Genomic DNA, 25,968 nt, shown 5'->3' on the forward strand with positions numbered 1-25,968 from the left:
AATTCAAAAATTATGTCCTGTGATCTTTTATTTATAGCATCATATTACATACACAAAGGAAGTATATATTAATTGTGTTTTATTAATACAATTATTATGAAATAACTATATAAATAGCCAATAAGCTTCTTGACGATTAAAAATCGCTTCTAAGCGCTTATTTGAATAATTAAATTATTAATACAATAATTATTTTAAAGTAAATAATCCATCAATAATATAAGAAAAAGGAATCACTCGTGAGAGATTTGAACCCCGGACCTCCACTATGAAGAATTTAATTGGCGTCTTCAATACTAAGCTAAGAGACAAATGCAAATAGTAATACTTTATAATAACATCATTATCATTATCAAGGTAATAAAATCTATAACAGCATCAATGGTAATTACGCAATAGTATACCTACATATAAACAAAGGCGCCTTATGGTAAGATCTTACAAAGACACATTATATTCGATCTTGCTTTATAATTTGGGCACTAATTAATTTGGTGAGTGTGAATTTGTATTCATCGAAAATGCCTCATGAAATGCACGTCAGAACACAGTGGTCCTCCTCAATCTTTATGCATACAAGAGGCCGGGATTTGTCGTTTGGATTAACCAGCCCGAATTCCTAACCTCAACCTAATAGCATCCGAAGTGACGAGTGTAACCGACACAATCTGTTCTCCAAAACTTAACGTCATTTCATGGAAATAGAAACGTTTTCCTCAAGACACCATTAGAAATTTCCTGGAAAGCATTGATGCTTCTAAAGATTTGCTTTTGAGTTATTAAATATTATTTTTATATACTGCTCACTTTTAATTTGCCATTTTTGAACGTCATTTATCATTGACTAAGTTAATTAAAACAAAATATATCTTTGCTTATATGATTTTGAGGATAAATAAATAATCGAATTGACTCCAAGCGAACAGGTATTTTTGCTTCTTGATAGATTTTTTATGGAATTATAATGTTTTAATTTATTATGTCTTGTATAATTTTGAATTATATTAATTAGGTCCGGTTAGGGAAAGCGATTTGCTTTGATGATAGATTTTGTGTGCGTCTGCCACTCATTAAATGCTATATGTGAAAAGGTGCTCCTGATAAGACTAATACAGATAGGTAATTGTGACAAGATAATTGTTTTTGAATAAACCAATCATATGAATGCAGATGATGGCACCATCAGTCAGATGATGATAATGATGATAACGATTATTTATTGCGCAATAAAAAATATTATTTACCACTTAAATGTAACTCTTCAATTTCTGGAGACTACGACTTCAATGAGATTATTACATCTTATTTGACCTTTTCAATTTCCTTTCGTTTGAACTACCGTCGAACTATTTGTGGACTGAGTGGGTGCTATGAATGCATTTTAAGTAAAGCGATCCAAGCATTGACTTATAGAGTTATACCCGACACTATTGATGACTGAAAGCAGTGACCTATTCATTTGTTGACATCATTTTGCAACGCGGGCAAACATCACGCGCTTTGATAGGATATACGGCAAATAGAAGAGAAATGACCATGTTAGGCGCCATTGCCTAGCTGAGGCTAATTTAGTGCTCGTCAGTTGACTTATCAAACTGACAGCAAATACATATAGTACGACACAACTTAGATGTGGCATCGGCATAATTCGTAAGACCGATGACATCTGAATTAAGTATGCTATACAGAATTATCAATATTTATTTCTTATGTGAATATGATCCTTACACAAACGTAATAACTTGCAATATCACATGACCTAATATATTCGTCAATTTGACATGTCGATTTACATGAAGTTGCTTTTTCGGGTTGAACTAACGTGAGAATCTATAGCGACGAATATCGTCGAATGGCGCGATAGCGAGCTATTTCTATTGGTTGTATAAATGGGCAGTAATCGGTTTTATTGAATTTGCCGATGCTACATCTAAGTTGTGTCACACTATACCTATGTATAAGCGTCGAATTTAATGTTTCTATGATTTAAGGATTATTTAACGAATTAAATTACTGTATACAAAAAGTATCGATTTGTTCTTTCGACTTGTGTCGTTACTTGTATATAAATAACAGATATATAAAAGACAGATATCATTGGTTGAATTTTGGGGAAGGCTTGCATGATCAGACTTTTAATATATTTAGAAAACAAGAATATTTAGATAGAGACGAAGTTGCTGTCGGAACTTTGGAAGTAAAATTAAAAATTGATGTAATCAGTTAAATATAAGTGATTTGTTATGATTAAGGATATACTAATACTCTTATAATACAACATAACTGCCATTAGCAAATCACATTAGACACGTTATTCTATGGTTAGTTCAAATTCATTCTTTAATTGGAAAAGTAACATTTAAATAATTTGTTATCAGTTAGTTTACCTGATAATAAAAGGTTCTTCAGTATTTAAAGACCCAGCTGATCTGATCGTCTGAAGGTGTTACGATCACATCAAGCCTCCGAACTCTGCTATCATATGAATTATAAATATTAAACAGTAATATTATGATACATGAATATCCTTAAAGGAGCTTAACGCTTCCAAAATGTTGTTGTACTTTGTCATTATTTCATTTACTATGTTAAATTTGTTCTTAGTATGGCTCCTTTTGAATAAAACGATAAGGCTTGCAATAACAAAAAGGAAATTATTGTTCTTTGTTGTTCTATAATATTCACGTATAAAATATTGATATTTTTATTAATTACTTCTTATCTATCGTGACTGATCAAAATGCGTCTTATAAATTGTTTGTTCCAAAATCTATGTAATCTATCAAACTTTTGTTTTCTAAAATAATTCCAGAATAGTTAAGCTTCTTAAAACCATCATTTCAAATTTAACAACTTCTTCAATTATTAACTATTACGACTCATCAAAGTGTATTTATTTCAAATTAACAATATTCGCTTCAATGAAGTCATTTCCTTCGAAATTAACTATCTATTTTTATTTTTTTACTTGTCTCTTTAGCACCTAATTATTAGTACATCAATACCATTTGATATAATCGACTGTCTTTATATTTTCAAGATTATCTATGCACGATATTGTTATTAATCAACAGTGCCTACTTTATCCGGATTATGTTTCGCATAAATCACGGGGAATGCCAACTCTTGTGACAGGTTTATCGCATTGAAATCGTGATCGAAAGCTTTGGATGTATGATGTATTTCGTATAGAATATTTTATACGTGATGTCTCATCGTTCATACGTCCAATAACAGTTTCTGTTCTCCTCAAATAGCGAGGGAAAGCATGAAATAAATCCAATTTTTACCGGCATATATCATGGTCAGTACGCGGCTCACGATTTATTCAGGAAATTATCCTTTGTGTATTTTTATCTTTACGAGCATCGAACCCACTTGGAAGCAATCTTCTGATGCAGTATGCGATGAGTTGTATGTTGTATTTGTCGAATACAAATTTATCTCGAACTTTTTGTAAACAAAACGATCGAAGGAATTAATGTAGGAAAATAAACTTGGGTATGTTTTACAAAGGTTTTTTTATTTCCATTACCACATATTATTCTGTTCAAAGATCCATAGCTTTTTTGAGCATTTCTCCAAATATAAGTGATCCCTTTTCGGCGCATTTCTTGAAAAATGATTGACTGGTCATGAACTTAAACCAGGCTGCAGTTTTAGGGTACCTGTAGCAAAATTAATTTCTATAATAATAAATAGTTAGTAAATAATTTAATTGAACTGTTCTTTGTGATGTGATTATTAGGCATAAATGTCCTTGCAGTGAAGGATCTCTGAATACATGTGAGTAATTTGTTTTTTTTTTCTTTAATTAAAAAAGAGAGGAGCCCTTTGACAATAAATATGTTATTCTAAAAAACACGTGGATAAATAAACTTGTGCATATTCAATAAATAAAATACCCTTAGAGTAATTATCTTACTTGGTATCATCGATAGGAATAATGTGCCGCATTGCTGAAACCGATGACAGAATCGAAATATCAGCGATAGTCATATTATCACCGGCTACAAATTTCGTCTTTGACAGAAAACCCTCCAGGAAGCTGTATCCCTCATGTAAGTCGTTCAACTGTTTTTCTGTTGGTTTTCTGACTCCTTCAATGAGTGCAGCGAACTGAAAGACATTATATTATTATTTTATGTCAGTCTTACCTGTAGAGCGTAGAGATTCCATAAGAAACTCTGCTCAGAAAACGATCATGAAATGTCAAAAAGTGGTAACCATTTATTTATTGAATAAATAAATTTGGACGGCAATGTCGTGAAACTAATAAATGTTGCTGTTGTGTCATGAAACTACTAAATTAAGCTAATTTTTAATATTTTACAAATGAGATACTACTTCTGCAGGTCTTAAGAACACATGACAATTCTAATCATTTTAATGACTTATTTGGTCTAATGGCTATAAGGCCGCAGATCACGAGATCCTAGATTCTAATCTCATTTTTCCTTCGTAATATTCACCACACCAGCTTGAAATCTGGAAGTTGGAAGTGTACACTCGTATGCCTTCTTTCCTTCGTAAATCTGAACTCTTTGCGGCCGTAACGTATTTGTCATCTCATCGGATTATAAGTGTCAAATAATTTAATCGACCACCATGGTCGACCACTCTCACCACTCTGAGGTCCCGGGTTCGATTCCCGGCCGAGTCGATGCAGAAAAATTCATCAGTTTTCTATGTTGTCTTGGGTCCAAGCAACACCCATGTTGCTAGTACCGTCGTTACTTCTGGTTTTCCATGACACAAGTGCTTAAGCTACTTACATTGGGAGCAGACTAAGGTATGTGAGGTGGTCCAATATTTATTTATGGATTTATGTTTGTACACACTTGTTTGTGTCTGTGTGTATTATGTCCTGTATAGTAGCCAAATCTCCCGTGCTATTCCCATCGTGGAAATAGGTCAAAGAATCTTATATTTAGAAGCAGTATCTTATTTTACTTACAGTTATAGAACGGGTACGGTAAAATAGAAGCGTGTCGAAAAATAACTGTTGGTTGACCAAAGCCCTTTTCTGAAGATCTTTGGGGTACAAAGAGTCATCTTTGCCGTATTTATCTGATATATACATCATAATAGCATGGCTGAAAAAAAAATCCTCGTGTATTAAAACAATCAAATTTCGAAACTCGTGTTATAATTATACGACACAATATTATGTAAACTTTACTCATTTAATTACAGCCTGTAAATTTCCTACTGCTGGTTTAAGGCCTCCTTTTCTTTTGAGGAGAATGTTTGAAACATCTCCCACCACGCTGTTCCAATGCGAGGTGGAATACACATGTGGCAGAATTTCGATGAAATTAGACACATGCAGGTTTCCTCACCAAGTTCTCTTTCAACACCGAGCAAGAGAATTATAAACACAAATTTTGCACATGACTATTCAATTGTCTGGGTTTGAACCCGCAATCATCGGTTAAGATGTACGCGTTCTAACCACTGTGTCATCTCGGCGCCCGGTGACTCATTCGGTTCATTAAAAATGAAATAAAACATTACTTTAAATACTGATAGTATGTAACATTTATATTTGTCAAAATAATCATATCTAATCTGTAATTAGCAAATAGTTTATAATCTCGTGACTCAGAAAGTGCTTAAAGTCTTTGCCTATGTGCCGACACTGTATATAGCTGTATTGGGTTCCAAATCTAATCGATTAGCACATCTGTGTGTGCGCATACTCTATGTTCCAGGGAATATTTCATATAGATGGCCAAGCTCTCATGAGAAAATCAGGAAGACGATCATATCATCAATAGAATAAAAATCAATGTACAGTCAGAGTAAGAAAACCATCAGTTTTCAAATTAATTCCTTTATCAAGTCTTAAAATCTTAGTACCTTTTGAATCTAAACATCAAATCATTGCGACGCAATATGTCATTCTCGATCGGTAAAGCAGATTATTGCTCATACTGAGCAAACGAAAATAGATCTTAACGTGACGAACCTTTTCTTACCCCGACTGTACATTATATATGTTTACGAATAAAGTTACACTTTAAACTTATACTTCTGAGTCCTGCTTTTCGTTTTTTTTTTTAATTGTAAAAATCGAATTATACATGTAAAATTAATATGGTTTTTGCTTAAAATACAGTTAGAATTTAAATGCTTTTTGCAATGATTTTTGATTAAGGAACCTATGTACTCAGCTCGTTTCTGAACGACACTATATAGTAAAGTAAAAGTAAAGTAACAGCCTGTAAATTTCCCACTGCTGGGACAAGGTTTCCTCTTCCACTAAGGAGAGGGTTTGGAACATATTCCACCACGCTGTTCCAATGCAGGTTGGTGGAATGCACATGTGGCAGAATTTTGATGAAATTAGACAAATGCAGGTTTCCTCACGACGTTTTCTTTCACCGCCGAGCTCGAGATGAATTATAAACACAAATTAAGCACATGTAGTGGTCCTTGCCTGGGTTTGAACCAGCAATCATCGGTTAAGATGCACGCGTTCTAACCACTGGGCCATCTCAGCTCTTATATCTCTTATATCTATAATACTATATAAAAAATAATTAAAGAATATCTTTACCTGTCGTGTATAATGAAGTCATCGTCTTCCAGCAAAGGTATTGTGTGCATAGGATTTTTCTAAAACAGAAAAAAATTATATTAAAACCCGCTAAAGTTTTCATACTATGCAAAGCAACGATTTCCTCTTTTAACAAAGTATATTCAAATTTATTTTATTGAAGATTTTTGTTCATTTTTTTAAGATTATCTTATTATAATTTAAATGTTATTAATATATTTAATATAATTTTTATTACTATCAACAATACGTCGTATGTATAAATAACTAACTGTGCCCGCTACTTCGGGCGCGTTTTAATTTAACAAAAAAATTGTATTGTTGTAGCGTAAGTCACTCATTATTATAACCGAAAATGTCAGTTAAAGTCCTATCAGAATCGGTCCAGCCGTTCTAGAGATTACAGACAACAATAGTGATAAATGTTATTTTGGTATTGTTATTTTAATTTAAAAAACTGACACTCTGGTATATGTATTGTGTGTTTACATTGCATTCAGTAAATGGTTATTTTAATATTACAAACAGACGCTCCAATTTTATGATAAGTATAAGATAATTATGGCAGCGGTTTAAATCTGAATGCACTACGAAACATAATTTTATTGTCCGCGGTACGAGTACAATTGCTGCTTCTGGAAAAAAACTAATTATCTGTGAAAAATAGCAATAATTGTCAGGAAACGAATTATTTATGTAACGCTAGAATTATATAACGCTTAAGTTATAAATACACAAGATGATTTGTGTTTTGAAACAAAATATTATTTAAATCTGAAGAGGATAATGAGTCTTGTTGAGTGCTGGTTGAAGGTTAAGTGAGCCAGTGTAACAACAGCCACAAGAAACATACTTTACATTTCAAGGTCGGTGGTGCATTGCTGATGTAAGGATTAGCCTGATGGTAAGGCGCCGTTAACTTATTAACCATTCTTTAAAATACAAATGCTCAACCTTGAGACCTGAGATGTTATGTTCCTGATAAAAAAGCGCGGAGCTATTACTTGTTGACTACCAAAATTAAATACAGATAAATTGTACTTAAATAACTAACTCTTGCCGATATTTCTCAGTAGAATCTGCATTTCGAGCCGGTGATAGTTCTCAATATAGTTTGTTAAATGACAATTCAAAAGTGCTTGTAAAAGCCTACTTGAATAAAGTATATTTTGATATGATTTTGTTCTGTCTATTGTGCCTATGGTATCATCTCTGTTAGTTTGCCGGTAACTTCGAAGTTACTGAGTTTAGCACAATCAAACAATTTAATGAACGAACAAACAACGAAATTATTCATAATACTAAAACTATTAGAGATATGCAGATAAATATTATTTAAGTACATTAAAGCGTTAAATGAACAAATTATAAATAGCGTTCATACAAATGACAACAGATTGGATAACAAGATTATATATATGTATATAGATTAGATAAGTTGTTGCTAACGGCTTCGCTCGTGTTTAGGGATTGGTTGTCAACAGTTAGGCAAAGAAGTTTATGTCTTTCTTCGTAGTGAAACATTAATCATACCAAATTTTATGAAATCTGGTTAAGCCGCGTCAGAGCTACCGAGTTATTTTCGCATTTATAATATTACTATAAATAATAAAGATATACTTTTCAAGTTTACATATTTGATTACTATCATTTATTAAAAGTAAATATGTACCATTGGGTGTACATAAGAAGTTTTAGCATGTATTATATGTATAAACGTTCCTCTTGAATCAATCTATTTATCATCAAAATCCGTTGCGTAATTCTAAAGATCTAAGCATACATAGGGACAGACAGCGGTAAGCGAATTTGTTTTTTTCTTATATAATGATTCATATATATAAGTACCTACGTCTGATGATGGACCTTCAACTTTGTTACCCAGAAGATATATCTTTGCAATTAAATACTCATTGCCAAGTCATGAATTAAAATTGTGCAAGTCATTATGATTTTCAACAAACACAAAAACATCCGTCCGTATCTGTTATCTGTTATTATAAATATATTTATCATAATTTGGACGCGTGAACAAATTTCGTATTGTTTTTGAAAATGTTTGGATGAATCTGGAAATAGCTCCGTTGTGTCATGGCTGTGCGTACAGGCTGATTCTATTATTCCGGCTTTGACTTTTTTGTCTCAATTTTTTTTATGTTAGTCAAGCGTCATAATATTGGTAGTATTTAACTGAATTACCACATAAGAGTATGTTAATTACCAAACCGAGCGTGTCTCCTTTTAATACCTCCGATGACGTCATCCTCGTTATTGTTGAGTCATCAAATTATTTAAAAATTAATAATATCCAACTAAGCATCAACAATTATTTTTAACCAGTGATAGGTAATACCTCTTTTATCCGATTTATTACTTTAGAAGAGTCTTTGGCTTAGTCTAAATTGAAAACGTAAGCTCTAGAAGAGAATACATGCTTGGCCAACCGTTTTGATAACAAAACGGTTGGCCAAGTATGTATTTTTCATCGGTTAAGATGCATGCGTTCTAACCAGTGGGCCATCTTGGCTCAATTAATAATACGACGCTAAACCCGCTAAAATATTGCGTTACTTTAATTAATTTAACGTGTACAAAGTCGTGACGTACAGTTACTATAAAATGTAAGTCAATAATTCTTTATGAATAAAATTCGCCACAGAATGAGTTTGTTGAAACGTCACAAGGTGATAAAACTTATAAAGTTATGGTACGTACTGATACATGGTAGTGTCTCCACAAAACATTTTTCGACCACAAAGTATTGGAATTGCGTATCATCTTTGAAATATTAGTATTCTTGACACCATTCTACTATCATGACGTGTGTTTTAACTATTTTAAATTTGTATTCATTATATCAAAATCAAAATATACTTTATTCAAGTGGGCTTTTACAAGCACTTTTGAATCGTCATTTAACAATTAATTGAAGCTACCGCCAGAGTAGATTCTACCAAGAAGAACCGGCAAGAAATGCAGTAGTTACTCTTTTTCAACATTTAAAAAATACAAAGTCATGTTAGTTAATACAATTGTTTAAATCAACATATCCTGCCTGGAAGTCAACAGGCGATACTTGTTGAAAACAGATATGTTTTGATTTACGACATGTATATTAATATTATAAATGTAAAGGTAACTCTGTCAGTCTGTCGCTCTTTCACGGTCAAAATAATGAACCGTATTTGGTGGAAATTGGTATGAAGCAAACTTGATCTCTAAGAAAGGACATTGGATACTTTTTTGCCTAATACATGACAACCAATGCCGTGTATTGTAACATTTTACTATCTAAATATATTTATTTGTGTATAATAGATGTATTAAGTATAACTATAGTGTGTAAATACGAGTATGTGCATGTAATAAAATTCCGCAGTCATTTTTAACTTTGCCGTTTCGTAAATTCAAATTGTTTATAAAAAATACATTGGTAAAAAGGCGTATAACTCGACACAATATTTTGTAGATGATAAAAAAGCGTGGAATTAATACCTGTTGACTTCCACGCAGGATATATAAATTTAAATAATTGTATTAAGTAACATGACTTTGTATATTTTAAATGTTGAAAAAGAGTTTCTTGCCGGTTCTTCTCGATAGAATCTACTTTCACAACCGGTGGTAGCTTCACTTAATTGTTAATTGACGATTAAAACGTGCTTGTAAAAGCCCACTTGAATAAAGTTTATTTTGATTTTGATTACTTTATTGATGCACCCTAATTGTTTATTTCTATTTTTGTTATTATAATTTATTATTTCGTGTTTAATTCTAAAAATAATTTGTTTGTGGTGTAAAATAAAGTATATTTACATTAACATTTGAAGATACAGATGGCATATCAACGTTAGTCGACTTTCGATCTTCGAACGAGTTACGAAGCGACTACACAGACTAGAAATTTACTGCAGATCCCTGAACTCGGTCCTACAAACTTTTCCGTCTGGTAGATATATTTCTTTTGTTAGATAAATCGTAATAACTACTAAGAATGGATTTTGTGGAATTCAACTTCGGTGAACTACGAGAGTAGATTTGGAAATTTATTGAGTGATACTCTTGAAGATAAAATATTTTAGTATACTAAAAATTAATAAACAAGATTGCATATATCCAAATCTGTTCGGAAATTAAAAATGTATAGTGGAATAATAAAACTCACATACAAAAACATACACACACGACACCTTCATTAATCAATAAATGCATTTAAAACTCATGTAAAAAGAAACAGTAATTATAATAGTACGCCACTCCGGGGTCCCGGGTTAGATTCCCGGCCGAGTCTATGTAGATTATCATTAGTTTTCTATAATGTCTTGGGTCTGGGTGTTTGTGGTACCGTCGTTATTTCCGATTTTCCATAACACAAGTGCTTTAGCTACTTACATTGGGATAGAGTAACGTATGTAATGTTATCTCATATTTATTTTCGATTGATAAAAAAGAGTAACTAAAGGCTTTCTTTGCGGTTGTTCCCGGTAATATGTACTACATTACAAATCAAATTAAAATGTGCTTGTATTAGTAACTCGGCATTTGATTAAAGTATTTTATCAGATTGTGATAATAGCAATTTTTATCCGGTTTTAATGAACACGAAACCGCGTTTTATATATAGAATGGATTTCATAGAAATAAACTCCCATGGGAGGCAATGAAACTGGGTCAGAATGTTGAGTTAATCACATTATCTCTGAAACTTTTAGGTAAGTTATTGAATCTTAAAAATAATATATTGATGTAATACATTATTTAATAATATTTGTTAAACAGATTGAATATAGATATTATAATTTATTTGTTTGTATTATATAAATTAAAGTATCGTTTACGTTCGAGTCGAAATATTGTAGATTATCTTTTTGTACTTGCTTGGAATTATTTTGTGACAATATATAAGATGATTTTCCCGAACCGCGTCGGTCTACAATATTATTATTTAAGTAATAACATCAATCTGTACATTAATTTGTACATATAAGGTCATGTTATTTAATATATTTACATCTCAGATAAAATGAGAAAATTTTCATTGTGTTACTTACTTAATATTAGTAATAAATTAAAATTGATCTCAACTTATATTTATACATTAATTTATTATTTTATATTTGTTTGGTCTTATTTACATAATGTAATAAATATATTTATTTTACAAATAAAACATAATAATAATGTACAAATCATGACCGCGAAAAAGGCGACGATAGCAACATTTCCCTTTTGAATCCTTAGCACGTATATTAAATGTACTATATTAATAAATGTATATATATTTACCCGCGCTGTAGAAGTTCGACTATTTACAGATATGGTGCTAATTTGCCTACAATCAGCCGATACGTCTGTTTGCAAAGTAAACAGTACGAGATGGTATATGACTAATTTACATCTTGTTTTCATTTACTATATATGTTTGTAGACTAATATTATTCATATCGGTATGTTTATTTGTAAGCCTAATTGCATTTTCGAACTCAACTCAATTTTGACTATAAATATATCCATGTAAAATTTGATGATCTCGCAACTTGTCACGAAATTATTAATTATGTTCTTTTTTGTATAATAATAATTATTCAAAATAATGTCATTTCTAACTATATTTGTGATTCTTAAATAGCATTGATTAATCATTATTATTGTAATTTATTGTTTACTAGCAACCCGACCCGGCTTCGCTTGGGTTGATTGTGAGATGGAATGAGCTAACATTGCCTCCTACTTAAACAGTTTAAATAATCTCGGACAATATTAAGACAATTATATTATTTCGTTAAAACTAAAATCTGTAGATTTGTGTACGTCATACGAACTGCGTTTCGTTTTAAAATTTAATTTGTGAAATAATTGACCTATAATTATTGTTTATGCCCTCCATAGTGAGACTAACAATGCTAGCAAGCACTCACAGGCTCGTAATGTATCCATGTACAGTGTATATAGACTGATATCTAGTTGGTATCTGATATCTGCTATATTTATAATAAACGTGTATTGTGGAATAAAATATTTAAGATGAATAAAATGATTGCAAGCTACTTATTTCCAACTATTCATGGACCCAAAAAACGTTCAAAAAGTTTCAACCAAATCGATTCGACCTTTTTGCAGATTTATATATTTACATATTCTTATCATTCATCAAACGAAATAAACATTACGAACGTTATATTATATGATTATAAAATACTATACTAAAAAAAATATGTAAATAGGTGATTTATACAATTATTTCAATAATTATCATACAGAAAATCCAATCAAAATTAGATTCAATTATTTATAATATAACTAATTATCTGTTACAGTAAATCGAGTAAGAAACATTTAGGCAGCTGACACGATATTACATAACAAAATATTGAAATAGATATCGATGTTATGGTTGATATCTGAGCGCTTATAAAAAATTTGAACAAGACATCAGTATGCAAGCTTACCTTCACATATTCCGGTTTTAAGTGTTCTCTAGCAAACAGATTTATATCGATCGTTTCAATCGGAACGTTGTGTACATCGCAGACCATTAACGCAGCGCCCACTGGCGGACTAAAGTCCATTTTATGTATCTTCAACGGCATCTGAATTTAAAAAGACATTACTTACTTTCATTAATCAAAATAACAACAATGTATTTACTAACTCCTATTCTAAAGTCCTATATATTTAGTTAAAGATACTATTTCATGTAGTTTATAATATATAACATGTTCAAAAATCAATGTTTTCAATTAAAAAAATCATTGTCATTTTGTTTTGTAATGTTAATTGGAATTGTATTTAATATTAGGATTAATAATCAAAGTATACTCACTGTGAGGTAATTAATGAATTATTAAACAATAGACTATCAGCTGCTCTTTTAATATTGATAACAATAATTTATTTTTAATGTGTCACAACCGTCACGTAACACACTCAGACGGTAACTGACAGTCTAACACAGCCGACACAGCTGTAATTACGATTATGTATATAAATATAGACAAGGACAAAACTGTTAAATACATTTTTTACCCTTTGTTAACCAATCTATTATTTTTTTATTGTATCTGTGGACAGACTTTGGACTTACGTGGTAGAATAAACTACAGTAATCCACCATCAAAAAAATTATAAAGCCTTGAATACGGTATGTTAGTTAATATCTCCTGGTAGTGTGTTTATTTATTGAAAAGTGATTATTGAACTTGTCACTAAAAACTTAAAATTAACAGCTGATATTGGTAACATTCAAAGTGTTACGTATTTAAAGTTGTAAGCAACATTGACTTTCAAATAAAAAACCCAAACTAACGGATATAAAATCAAATTTTAATAATGAATGATTTAATAATTGAAATTGACACGTAACAAAGATGAAATACTGCATTGAGGAATATAAAAGATAAATTTAAAAAAAGAATAACAAAACCTAAATACACTACTTATAAGGTATAAGATCGAACTATGAGATCTTTGGAATGTTTAAAAAATCTGTATACTATTGATGAACTCTTCTTTCGTAATCTAATATTATAAATGTGAAAGAGACATCTATGTGTCTGTCTCTTTCACGAACAAACAACTGAATCGTATTTGATGAAATTTGGCAGGTTTGAATTCCAAGGAAAGACTTTGTACGCTTATACCAGACGACAACCCTCTAAAATAGAGGCGAAGCCGAGGGCAAGTATTAGTTAGAAATAATTATCTCTGAATATTTAGTTTGAAGAAAATCTATTTGTAAATATTTTGAACTCTTTCGTCTCGTACGTGTAAACTTGTTGAAATATGTGGTCAAAAGACCCCAAATTGCGCCATTTCAGCCGACACTCAGCCAGGAGGGTAGGAGGCGGCTTTAGTAAATGCGCCGTGTCGGACGACTGTCCGCATTTGGGCGACCATTACGGAAAGATTAATGGCGTCATCTTGTCCTCACAGACAATCACCGCTCTGAGCAATAACCGCAGCGGCAACTGACTACAACGAATTTAACCTTTGATTGTAATTTATCAGCCGAGTTAGCGCAGTGGTTAGAACATCTTACATCTTAACTGAAGATTGTGAGTTTTGTCTTGAGTAAAATTCCATGTTTCATATGCAAATCTAACGTATTTTTAGCCACCAATCCATATGATAGCAACGTGGTGGAATAAACACTGAACCTTTTCCTCTCTAGGCATACCCTCGGACCAGCAGTGAAATGTTTAAACGCTGTTAATATAATTATTACGTTTGCAATTTATACTTTTATACATCATCAAAGGTATGAACATAATATTTGTGTATTATATAAAAATGACAAACACATAAATCTTAAAAGCATACTGCTTAGTGATATGTAATCCATATATTATCTATATCTATACTTTTATACTACTATATAAATCTCTAGAGAGTAATTTCGTCATAAATATTCATTTGATAACTAACTGACATAATTTTTACCATTTTTAAAATTTTTGTCCGTCTGTCTGTATGTCCCGCTATAACTCAAGAACGGTTGATTCGATCTTTATAAAAATTGGTATACAGGAAGAACATGTGATTGCGCAAATGAAAATCTGTATATATATATAAAAGAGGAGTTGTTTGTATGTATGTCAACCATAGACTCGAAAAGTATTTGACCGATCATTATGAAAATTTGTATATACATGTATCTTTTCACGGAGAAGGTCTGTGTGATATCCCTACCAGGCTCTTCTAAGTAACACTTCTAAGTACGCTTCTATACCGATCAAGATAAGATAATTATGAACTGTATATACGGGAAGAAGTGATTAGCTATTTTGATTATAAGAAAAGAACAATAATCATAATTGTTAAGTATACTCATAACTTCAACACCAATGAATCTTAAGTATAACAAGTAACAGTATAACAAATAATTAGTGCCTTAGTTTTATAAATAGAACTGAAGTTACTCTCTTGACATTATTTACAAAGCCACCAAAGAAAAAAAACCGGAATATCGATGAGAAATGCGCAGTGTCATATAACCAAAATAGCTAATCAAAAACCTGATAAGCGAGTCTAACGACTGGATGATCAACGATTAAAACATTCTAAGTCAAGAACTAGAATCAATCTCAATAAATCTCAGCATTCAATTAGGTACGATAAAGGTTATGATAACAAGAGGCATCGCGATGTGATCATTGTTGCAATGGAAAAAGTATGCCCATATTGCCACGCTATGAATTTTAAAAAAACTGCTAGTATGTGCTGATTATTTGGCAGAGTTAATTTATAATAATATTTTTGTCTTTACTTTCTTTTTTCTTTGTGGTATGTGATAAGTTGTATTTGTAGAATACAAATTTATCTCAAACTTTTTCAAAATCGAAGGAATCAATGCAGGAAAATAAACTTTGGTTTGTTTTACAAAAGGCTTTTTATTTCATTATTATATTATCTTACTATACATATTATATCGTTCAAAGATCCAAAGATTTCTGGAGAACTTGTCCAAGTCCAAGTGATCCCTTTTCGGCGCATTTCTTGTAAAACGATTGACTCTCCATGAACTTAAACCAAGCTGCAATTTTGGGGTATCTGTAACAAAATTATTTGATATAATAATAACACATAAGAAATTGCAGAATTGTTGGCCCAGAAGTTATTTTGAATTCAAACGTAAAAAAGATCATACGTGTGATTAATTAGTTTATTAAATTAAAATAGAGAGGAGGTCTAGCAGCAAAAGACTGCTATCAAATATATTATTACATAAAACAAGGTCACAAAAACTAAGTCTGTGGCTGCAACCCTCACTAAACTATTAACTAACGAACTTACTTAGTAGCGTCGATTGGAATAATGTATCGCATTGCTGAAACCGATGAAAGAATCGAAATATCAGCGATAGTCATATTATCACCGGCTACAAATTTCGTGTCGGCCAGAAAAGCCTCCAGGAAGTCGTACGCCTCGTGTAAGTCTTTCAGCTGTTTTTCTGTTGGTTTTCTAGCTCCTTCGAATATTGCAGCATACTGGAAATTGATTTAAGTTATATTATATTGTTAGGTATATTTTTATATTTGAATCTTAATCTTTAGACCTATTTTATAAGAAACCCACAATTTTATCGTGTAATGTCGTATTTGAAATTAGATTGACTTAATTGGAGAGAAAAAGCCTCTAACAGATTTTAATATTGGGAATTTCATGTGTTCTTTACACTATTTTGGCTACTGAGTTTTTTAGTGACTTTAAGGCTGTAAGATCTAGTCTTTGATTCTAATGCTATGTCGGCCTGATAAAAGGTAATGGGTTTTTGGCTTCAAAATAGTCTCAATAGCAGGGTACAATTCTATGCCTTCGAAAGCAAGTTAAGCATTTGTTCTTGTATTTGAACAAATTTATGGTCTCACATTTGTCATCTCGTCTGATTATGGAGAGTCAAGACCTACAGAGTGTACCTATGTGGATGCACTTGTTTATGTATAAGATAATGTAATCCTGTGTTGTTTGATAGTCTCCCTTGATTATCCAGACAACAAACACAGAACAAACAAAATAATCTCATACTTTTTTGTAATATTAGAAAACATCACATATAATACTCAGATCCCAATGTAAGTGGCTAAAGCACTTGTGTTGGGAAATCAGAAGTAACGACGGCACCACAAGCACCCAGACCCAAGACAACATAGAAAACTCTCTCATACTTAAAAGCAGTGTAACTACGGGCACAAGGGACATAACATCTTAGTTCCCAACGTTGGTGGCATATTGACGATGTAAGGTAATATATCTTACAGCGCCATTGTCTATGGGTGATGGTGACCACTTTTCATCAGGTGGCCCATATGCTCGTCCACCAACCTATACCATAAAAAAAAAAAAAAAGCAGTATCATACTTACCGTTATAGAACGGAAGCGGAAGAAAAGAAGCGTGTCAAAGAATAATTTTTGGTCGACCAAAGCCCTTTTCTTGATATCTTTAGGGTATAAAGAATCGTCTTTGCCGTATTTCTCTGTTAAATATGTGAGAATGACGTGACTGAAAAAAAAATCCGTGTAAATGAAAACAATAAGAGAAAGAGACGGCGAAAGGGTCTCCCTTTTTCCTAACGTGACGATTTGTGCCAGTTTTTTTTTTAAACTGGAATTCGCGTAATAGAACTTTGTTCCAAATATTTAGTTTTTATACAATCCGAATCCAATACGAATTGATATGGACCAGTGGTTAAAACGCGTTCATCTTAACCGATGTTTGCGGGTTCATATCCACTGAATATTTATGTGATTAATTTGTATTTACTATTCATCGGGGGTGAAGGAAAAATCATCGTGAGAAAACCTGAGTCTAATTTCATAGAAATTCTGCCACATGTATATTATCTCCTCAAAAGGGGAGGCGGCCTAAGTCTAGCAGTGGGAAATTTACAGGCTGTCGTTGTTGTTATTGTATACAATCGGTTTTTTAAAATATTATAAATTATAAAATATACAAGTGTAATAGAACTTAGGATGTCTCAAATTCGAATCCAAATTTAAATTCAAATAGCTTCATTCAACATGAATTATAATTATAATTTCTTATCGATTGTCAAGAAACCGCCACCGGATCTCCTCCCAGACCCGGTGATGACCAGCTGTGTTTCCGTGGTATTTATTATTAAAATAAATGATTAAGCAACCCGCTGTTATTTTAATTCAAATAGTTTAGGCTAGTTTTATACATATCACATATCTACGGATTAATCATTTCGATATACATATATCTAATCACGATATATACACGCAACTCACGAATTACATAATAATAATATATTACATGATAATATGTAATAAAGAAATACTAAATAGATAATTTTTTTATGACTCAGAAATAGTATATCCGATCCAAATTTCGCGCCAAAATGAAGTAAAATAAATGGCGCGATAAAAAACATGAACGCACTTTTAATGATGTCAGAATAATAAAGATGCTTAAAGCAATGATTATCCTGCGTAGATAGCTTGTTTCCATGGAGATAAGGTGTGAACGCATTTAACAGTACAGCACTATACAAAAAATAATTAAATTATGAATATATTTACCTGTCGTGTATAATTAAGCCATCATCTTCCAGCACAGGTATTGTGTGCATAGGATTTTTCTAAAAAAGATAAAAATTTTAATTACATTTCTTAACAAAAATATATTTAAACTACTTTTCGCCCGAGGCTTCGCTTGTTAGGGGTTGGTTATCACGTGTCAGGCAAAAAAGTATACCTATGTGCCTGCCTGTGTATGCCTTTCTTGGAGTTCAAGTTTGCTTCACAAAATAAATTATCAAATTAGGTTCATTGGTTTGGTCGTGAGCAACACACAGACAAACAGAGTTACATTTCACATTGATTTATAATATTAGCATAGATATAGATAGTATAGTTTCATTTTATTGAATATCGTTGTTCGTTATTTTGACATTGTGTTATTTTAATTTATACGTTATCAAGAGTCGAGATGGCCCAGTGGTTAGAACGTGTGCATCTTAATCGATGATTGCGGGTTCAAACCCAGGCAAGCACCGCTGGTTCAAGTGCTTAATTTGTCTTTATAATTCATCTCGTGCTCAGCGGTGAGGGAAAACATCGTGAGGAAACCTGCATGTGACAAATTTCATAGAAATTCTGCCACATGTGTATTCCACCAACCCGCATTGGAACCGCGTGGTGGAATCTGTTCCAAACCTTCTCCTCTAAGGGAGAGGAGGCCTTTGGCCCAACAGTGGGAATTTACAGGCTGTTGTTGTATACGTTACCAATGTATAATATTTAATTACTATTAAAACACTATCACAACGTCGGCCAAAATAAAATAAACAATTATTTTAATATAACAAATCAGATAGAAATATGTTTGTGTGCCCGGGTATATGAATAACATATTTATTAGCAGCGAGTGATGATAGGAATTTTTAACATGAAATAATGAAAGGAAGTCGCGTTTTATAAACAGTTTGAATTTCATAGAAATCAAGTCCCATGGGAGGCAATGAAACTGGGTCAGAATGTTGAGTTAATCACATTATCTCTGGAACTTTAAGTCAAGTTATTAATTTTTTAAACAGTATATTAATGCTATAAATTATATAATATATTTTATAAAATCAGACTGAATGTATATAGGTATTATATAAATTCAAGTATTAATCATGTTTGATTTAAAATTTTGTATATGATTGGAAAACTTCTATTTTTTATGGCAATTTATGTAATGTGATGCCCTCGTATCGTCATGAAGGTTTTTACTTATTTAATAATACCGTATAAAAGTAGTAGTAAAATAAAGTAGCAGCCTATAAATTTCCCACTGCTGGGAGCAGGCCTTCCATTTAGAATAAGGCTTGGAACATATTCCACCCCGCTGTTCCAATGCGGGTTGGTGGAATGCACATGTGGCAGAATTTCTATGAAATTAGACACATGCAGGTTTCCTCCCGATGTGTTCCTTCAACGCCAAGCACGAGATGAATTATAAACACAAATTAAATACATATATAATATATATAGTGGTGCTTACCTATAATACCGTATACGAATACATCTACAAATCAAACTATAGATTCATTTAAACAAATGGGAAAATGTTACTTTTTATTGAATATATTTACATCTCATATAAAAGAGACTTTAACTAATAGTTTATAATTTTCTTGTCCTTTAATATTAGGTACACGTATTGCTAAAAACATCCGTCTGTATTGTGTTTTCAACCGACTTCAAAAAGGAGGAGGTTATCAATTCGTCTGTATTTTTTTTTTTTATGTTTGTTACCTCATAACTTTTCACTGGGTGGACCGATTTTGATATTTTTTTTTGTTTGAAAGGTAGTGCTTCCCGTGGGGTCCCATTTTAATTTTATTTTTTTCCGATCATGGTATCCGTATGAAAACGACATAAGTCTTAAATTTGCATTATGTATATGCGCGACAAATAGGTGAATAACTGAAACTCACGTTAAGCAATTTTGATGATTCTTTTTTAATTATAAAATATACCATGACAAAGTAACGGAACGGAAGGGAACGGAACAATTCTCAGTAACACGTTAACGATTATTTGGATATTTAAGTCACCTTCCGTATTGTGGTTTTGTTTATGTAATTATCATAGTCGAATATTATAATCAACTAGCTACCCACCCCAGCTTCGCACGGGTGCAATACTGATACTAAATATACTACAGAATTTGTTTATTTACGACATCACATTGCAAATTTCTAAAATTGTCCGTGTTTCTTTACTATATTGTTCATGTATTATATATACAAACCTTCCCCTTGAATTACCCTATATATTAAAAAAAATCGCATCAAAATCCGTTGTGTAGTTTTAAAGATATGGGGACAGAGAAAGCGACTTTGTTTTATACTATGTAGTGATGGAACTCCTAAACAACTTACAGTTAGGGTGCGTTTTGGGGCAGAATTTCTTACTGTCTTTAATCAAATTTTGTGTATATGATGTGATGCCATATGATGTACGACATATATTAGCTCTTTTGCAAAGTTTTTTTACTGAGGTCGATTACAGCTCTTTCGAGGGTACCTTGTATTTTATGCCGCATGACGTATTAAAGCCGCATTTTCGAAAGTCTATTTTTGCTTTATTCGAAAGATTCTTTTGAAATTGGCCCCGAAGTAGTTTCTGTTTAATATAAACGGCACGCTTAATCTATCCATATTAAGAAAAAATAGTTAGTCCACATCAGCTTCACTTAAAATCAAAAAATAAATAAAATTTTAATAAAATTTTATAATATATATTTTTTTTTAACTATTATTAAATTGATTCAAATCAAAATCAAAATAAACTTTATTCAAGTAGGCTTTTATAAGCACTTTTGAATCGTCATTTTACAATTAAGTGAAGCTACCACCGGTTCAGAAAGTAGATTCTACCGAGAAGAACCGGCAAGAAACTCAGTAGTTAATCAAATACAATTATTTAAATTCATGTATCCTGCTTGGAAGTCAACAGGTATTAACTCCACGTTTTTTTATCATCTATAAAATCTTGTATCGTATAAATATGCTTTTTCTACCAATGTATTTTTTACAAACGATTTGAATTTACTAAACGGCAAAGTTAAAAATGACTGCGGGATTTTATTATATAAACGGATACCTTGCCCCAAGAAGGATTTATTGACTTTGCGGAGTCGGAAACTTGGCGTTATAAGCTTATCCTTACTCCTAGTGCACATACAATGATTATCACTGATTTTATCAAAGTGATCAATGTTACTGTGAATATACATGATATTGTTGTAAATATATTGCGATGCAACAGTGAGTATACCCACTTTGTTAAAAACATCCCGTAGAGAGTCCAAGATTATGAATAAATTTACTAATAAAAAATAAAAATATGTACATTAAAAATGACGGCGGGAATGCTAGCAGCATTTGAATCCTTAATTTATATCATCATACTGCAAATTTCCCACTGCTGGGTTAATGCCTCTTCTCCCTCTTTGAGGAGAAGGTTTGGAGCGTATTCCACCACACTGCTCTAAACAGTATTGGTGGATTTATATAAATATACTATTATAATAAAGTATACACTTTTTAAATTGAGTTTTTGCAAAACAGCCATGAACCCGCGCTGTGGACGTTCTAATATTTACAGATATGGTGTTAATGTGCCTACAATCAGAACATATACGTCTGTTTGCAGTGTAAACAGTACGAGGTAGCTTATGACTAATATACATCTCGTTTTCATTTACTGTATATATGTGTGTTGATAGACTAATATAATACATATCGGGATGTTCATTTGTAAGGGTTTAATTACCCTTTCCTTTTCGAATACAATACAACTCTCTTTCAAGACCAAAACACTTAAAAGAATGATATATATGTGTTACATACTCTACTTTTATTGCCTAATACCTGACGAAACCACAGACGATAAATAGTACGTAAAAATCATAAGAATATTTAAGTATTATCTATATTGGAATGAGAAAGGGATATATTGCCATCATTCTAGTACAGATGGCGTTGGGAATGTGAATTATTTGCTACAATTTATTAGAACAGTTAGTACAGTTGGTTAGAACCAAGGTACGTAAGTGTGTACAAAAGGTTGAGAGTACAATCGCAGATGAGTAAAGAGAAAAATAAAGAGAGAACAATATCGTGCGTGATAGAATGAGCTCCGAAATTGCCCCCTTCTTTAAGAGCATTTTTAACCGACTTCACAAAGAAGGCCGTTATCAATTCGACTGTATGTTTTTTGCGAGCTTATAGCTTTTGAATGTGACCCGATATTGACAAAAAAAAAATATTCGAAGACATTTTTTTTGTTACAATTTTTATTTATTATGTGACATAAACAACGTTTCGTTTTAAAATTGAATATGTTCTGGTAAACACAACAAGTATAATTGAACTGTAATTATTGTTTACGCACTCCGCAGTTAGACTGACAACGCTAGCAGGCGAATGGCACTCAACAGGTTCGTAATATACACACATACAGATTGATTATCTGGTTGATATCTGCCATATTTATACTAGAGGTATATAATGAAATAAAAATTTAAATATTTACAAAAAATCGTAACCGATTAAAGCGATCTAATCTAAACCACACATGGAACCAAAGCAAACAAAACTAACATATCATTGATAACACGATGAAATATACATGACAAAGGTTACATCATATACTGGCTATAAAATATATCTAATCAGTTTTTTTCTACATAAATATGTGATTACTTTTATTTGCGTAAATACTATAATCCAGTAGTTCCATTCAAAATTAGGTTTTATTATTTATAATGATACTACTTAACTACTTGTCTGTAAGAGTAATCTATACTTCTATACTAATATTATAAATGTGTGAGTAACTCTATCTATCTGTCTGTCGTTTTTCCACTAGCAAACCACTGAACCGAATTTGATGAAATTTGATGTTGAAAAAGAGTAACGATTGAGTTTCTTGCAGGTTCAGGTGGTAGCTTCACTTAATTCTAAAATGACGATTAAAAAGTGCTTGTAAAAGGCAACTTGAATAAAGATTTTGATTTTGATTTTTTGATATGAAGCAAACTCGAGTTCCAAAAAAGAACATAGTCTACCTTTTTTGCCTAACATATGACAACCAGCGAAGCCGCGGGCGACAACTAGGTCAAAATATTGTTAACAAAACATTTAGACTCGAAATATTTTACGTAAAAATATATTGTACTATTTTAATTTAGATTAAGTTATTATAGTTGAATTCTGAACGCTTACCAAAGGTAATTAGGACAAGTAATAAATATACCATATTGTTACCTTTACATACTCCGGCTTTAAGTGATCTCTGGCTAAAAGATTTACATCAATCATTTCAATTGGTACGTTGTGGATATCGCATATCATTAACGCAGCGCAGACCGGCGGACTTAAGTCCATTTTATATAGTTTCAACGCCATCTGAGTTAGAAAATAACATTATTGAGTTTCATTAATCAAAATAATAATATATTTACTATTTTCTGTTCAAAAGTACTTACTTAAAAATATTTAGTTATAGGCACATTATTTGTATTGTATTTTCATTCAAATAATTAATTGTCATTTTGTTTTGTAAAACTAATTGAAATTGTGCTTAATAGTAAAATTGTTAAAGATAAAATTATTAAATACTTACTGTGAAGAAATTGGTGAATTATTAAATAATAGACGTATTATCAGCTGCTCTTCTAATACTGATAACAATAATTTATTTTTAATGCGTTATCACAACCGTCACTTAACGCACTCAGATGATGACTGACAGTGTGACACGACCGGCACGGCTGTAATTACAATCATCTATATAAACATAGACAAGGACGAAACTGTACATTTTTAAACGGTTTTATTTAGCTCGACCCGTATGGTATTTATTTGTTTGGGTCAAAATTAGAAATTGAAATTTAAGTACCTTCCTGTTGTCAGATTGATCTGAAATTTGGTACACATCTTTGATTCCGATGACAATACAATAAAGTAATATCAATAACATTGCAAATCTAAGATGGCCGCCGTTAAAAAATGGCGGAGTACATATTTTTCCACAACCCCCTCAATATGGGTATAAAATGAAAGGGCTACACAAGTAGAATACTGTGATTATGACAAAATTTAAAATCCAAGATGGACATCGTTACAAAACGGCGTATTAGATGAGTGCATGAGTAGTCGTGTCCAGAACAGTTTTGTCCAAGATTGTGTGACGTTAGAAGGACAGATAAAAAAAATAGGTGATTAGGTACCTACGTAGTTAGCGGTAGCTTTACCACTCAAGTTAAGGTAATAGGTTAAAACGTGCTGAGGACTGTATGGCATAAGGGTGGATAAAAATATAATATCGTAAGCGTTTTCCCCTCAATCAGTACTTGAAGTATTTGTAGGAGCAAAAGTAATGTTGCGGTCCAACATTGACGTTACAAAGGGATTGGTAAATGGTGCTATATGCCACATTACAGAAATTGTTTGGCCTCAGTTCCGTCGAACCCAAATGTACGAAACAGATGTACCATCAGTTCGGATTGACTTTGGTAGAGACGGCATGCACGTTATTCACCCTAAAGCCATACCGTTTCCAGCAAAATTCAATTATGGTACGGCTGAAAGAAGGATGTTGCCCTTAATTTTGTCATGGGCATCCACCGTCCATAAAATGAAGGGCAGCACAGTCGACCATGCAGTAGTGTATTTGGGCTCAAAATTGTTTGAGGAAAATTGTTGTTATGGTGTGGGCTGCTAAGTTTAGCTACCAAGCAAACCCTGGTGTTAGTTCTTTCATGAACCGCCATTCCGCCGCTGACATGGTTCATGTTATGACGACCACTACCATTAGAGTGAATAATGACCGGGACCACCTACGTAGGTTGATAGGTAAGTAACTATTTATTTATTTTCTAGTTTTCAGTGCATATAACATAATAAAACCGTTTAACTTAAAAGATTTTTTACCGTTTTTTTTTCTCCTATGTTTACCAACAAATTAGTTTACCTCACAATTCAAATGATTGTATCCCTACATTTAAATTACAAGGTAGAACTACTATCCTTATCCTCAATAAAAAAATAGGAAAATAAAGCCTTATATACATGCTGTTCCTTATATCTCCTGTAAATATGTCTATGTTAAAAAAATGGGAAAATGAAATCTTTAAACTTCTATTATTTGTCTATTTATTTGTAATTATTTATCACTATTCTAATAAGAATTATATTCAGAGTTAACGTTATCTTCAAAGATATTGGATTAAGTGAACATGTTTAAAGTATGGACTTTGGTCCGCGATATTCTAATTTATTTAAATAAACATGAAAAAATGACGTGGGTTTGATAAGATTTATCAAAACATTTCGTACGAAGAGAGTGCTTGGATCGATACTGATTGTATAAAAAGTGGTTATCT

General features: G+C 31.9%; 2 protein-coding genes across 2 annotated transcripts; both read right to left on the minus strand.

Moving 5' to 3' along the window:
• Nucleotides 1–3,504: 3,504 nt before the first annotated feature.
• Nucleotides 3,505–13,537, minus strand: LOC124530257 (glutathione S-transferase 1-like). The gene is made up of 6 exons (XM_047104313.1): nt 13,386–13,537; nt 13,012–13,152; nt 6,563–6,621; nt 4,958–5,096; nt 3,926–4,119; nt 3,505–3,668 (listed from the first exon to the last, which is right to left on the minus strand). The coding sequence occupies exons 2-6, from the start codon at nt 13,150–13,152 to the stop codon at nt 3,551–3,553; spliced, it is 651 nt and encodes a 216-aa protein (XP_046960269.1). The 5' UTR covers nt 13,386–13,537; the 3' UTR covers nt 3,505–3,550.
• A 2,394-nt stretch (nt 13,538–15,931) lies between these two features.
• On the minus strand, nt 15,932–24,386 carry LOC124530258 (glutathione S-transferase 1-like). Its single transcript, XM_047104314.1, has 6 exons — nt 24,207–24,386; nt 23,849–23,989; nt 18,606–18,664; nt 17,424–17,562; nt 16,355–16,548; nt 15,932–16,111 (listed from the first exon to the last, which is right to left on the minus strand). Exons 2-6 carry the CDS (start codon nt 23,987–23,989, stop codon nt 15,994–15,996), a joined length of 651 nt encoding a protein of 216 aa, XP_046960270.1. The 5' UTR covers nt 24,207–24,386; the 3' UTR covers nt 15,932–15,993.
• Between the last annotated feature and the right edge of the window lie 1,582 nt (nt 24,387–25,968).

This window comes from Vanessa cardui, chromosome 6 (assembly GCF_905220365.1).
Source record: "Vanessa cardui chromosome 6, ilVanCard2.1, whole genome shotgun sequence".
NCBI lineage: Eukaryota > Metazoa > Arthropoda > Insecta > Lepidoptera > Nymphalidae > Vanessa > Vanessa cardui.

What these genes read in the sequence shown, in the direction of transcription:
- LOC124530257 (XM_047104313.1), bottom strand. Translation starts at nt 13,152, where the DNA reads ATGCCGTTGAAGATACATAAAATGGACTTTAGTCCGCCAGTGGGCGCT. An exon ending in TAAAACCGGAATATGTGAAG is followed by an intron (nt 6,622 to 13,011) that starts GTAAGCTTGCAT and finishes TTTCTGTTTTAG; the next exon opens with AAAAATCCTATGCACACAAT. An exon ending in ACCGTACCCGTTCTATAACT is followed by an intron (nt 4,120 to 4,957) that starts GTAAGTAAAATA and finishes AATGTCTTTCAG; the next exon opens with TTCGCTGCACTCATTGAAGG.
- LOC124530258 (XM_047104314.1), bottom strand. Translation starts at nt 23,989, where the DNA reads ATGGCGTTGAAACTATATAAAATGGACTTAAGTCCGCCGGTCTGCGCT. An exon ending in TAAAGCCGGAGTATGTAAAG is followed by an intron (nt 18,665 to 23,848) that starts GTAACAATATGG and finishes TATCTTTTTTAG; the next exon opens with AAAAATCCTATGCACACAAT. An exon ending in GGCTTAATTATACACGACAG is followed by an intron (nt 17,563 to 18,605) that starts GTAAATATATTC and finishes TTTTTTTTTCAG; the next exon opens with TCACGTCATTCTCACATATT.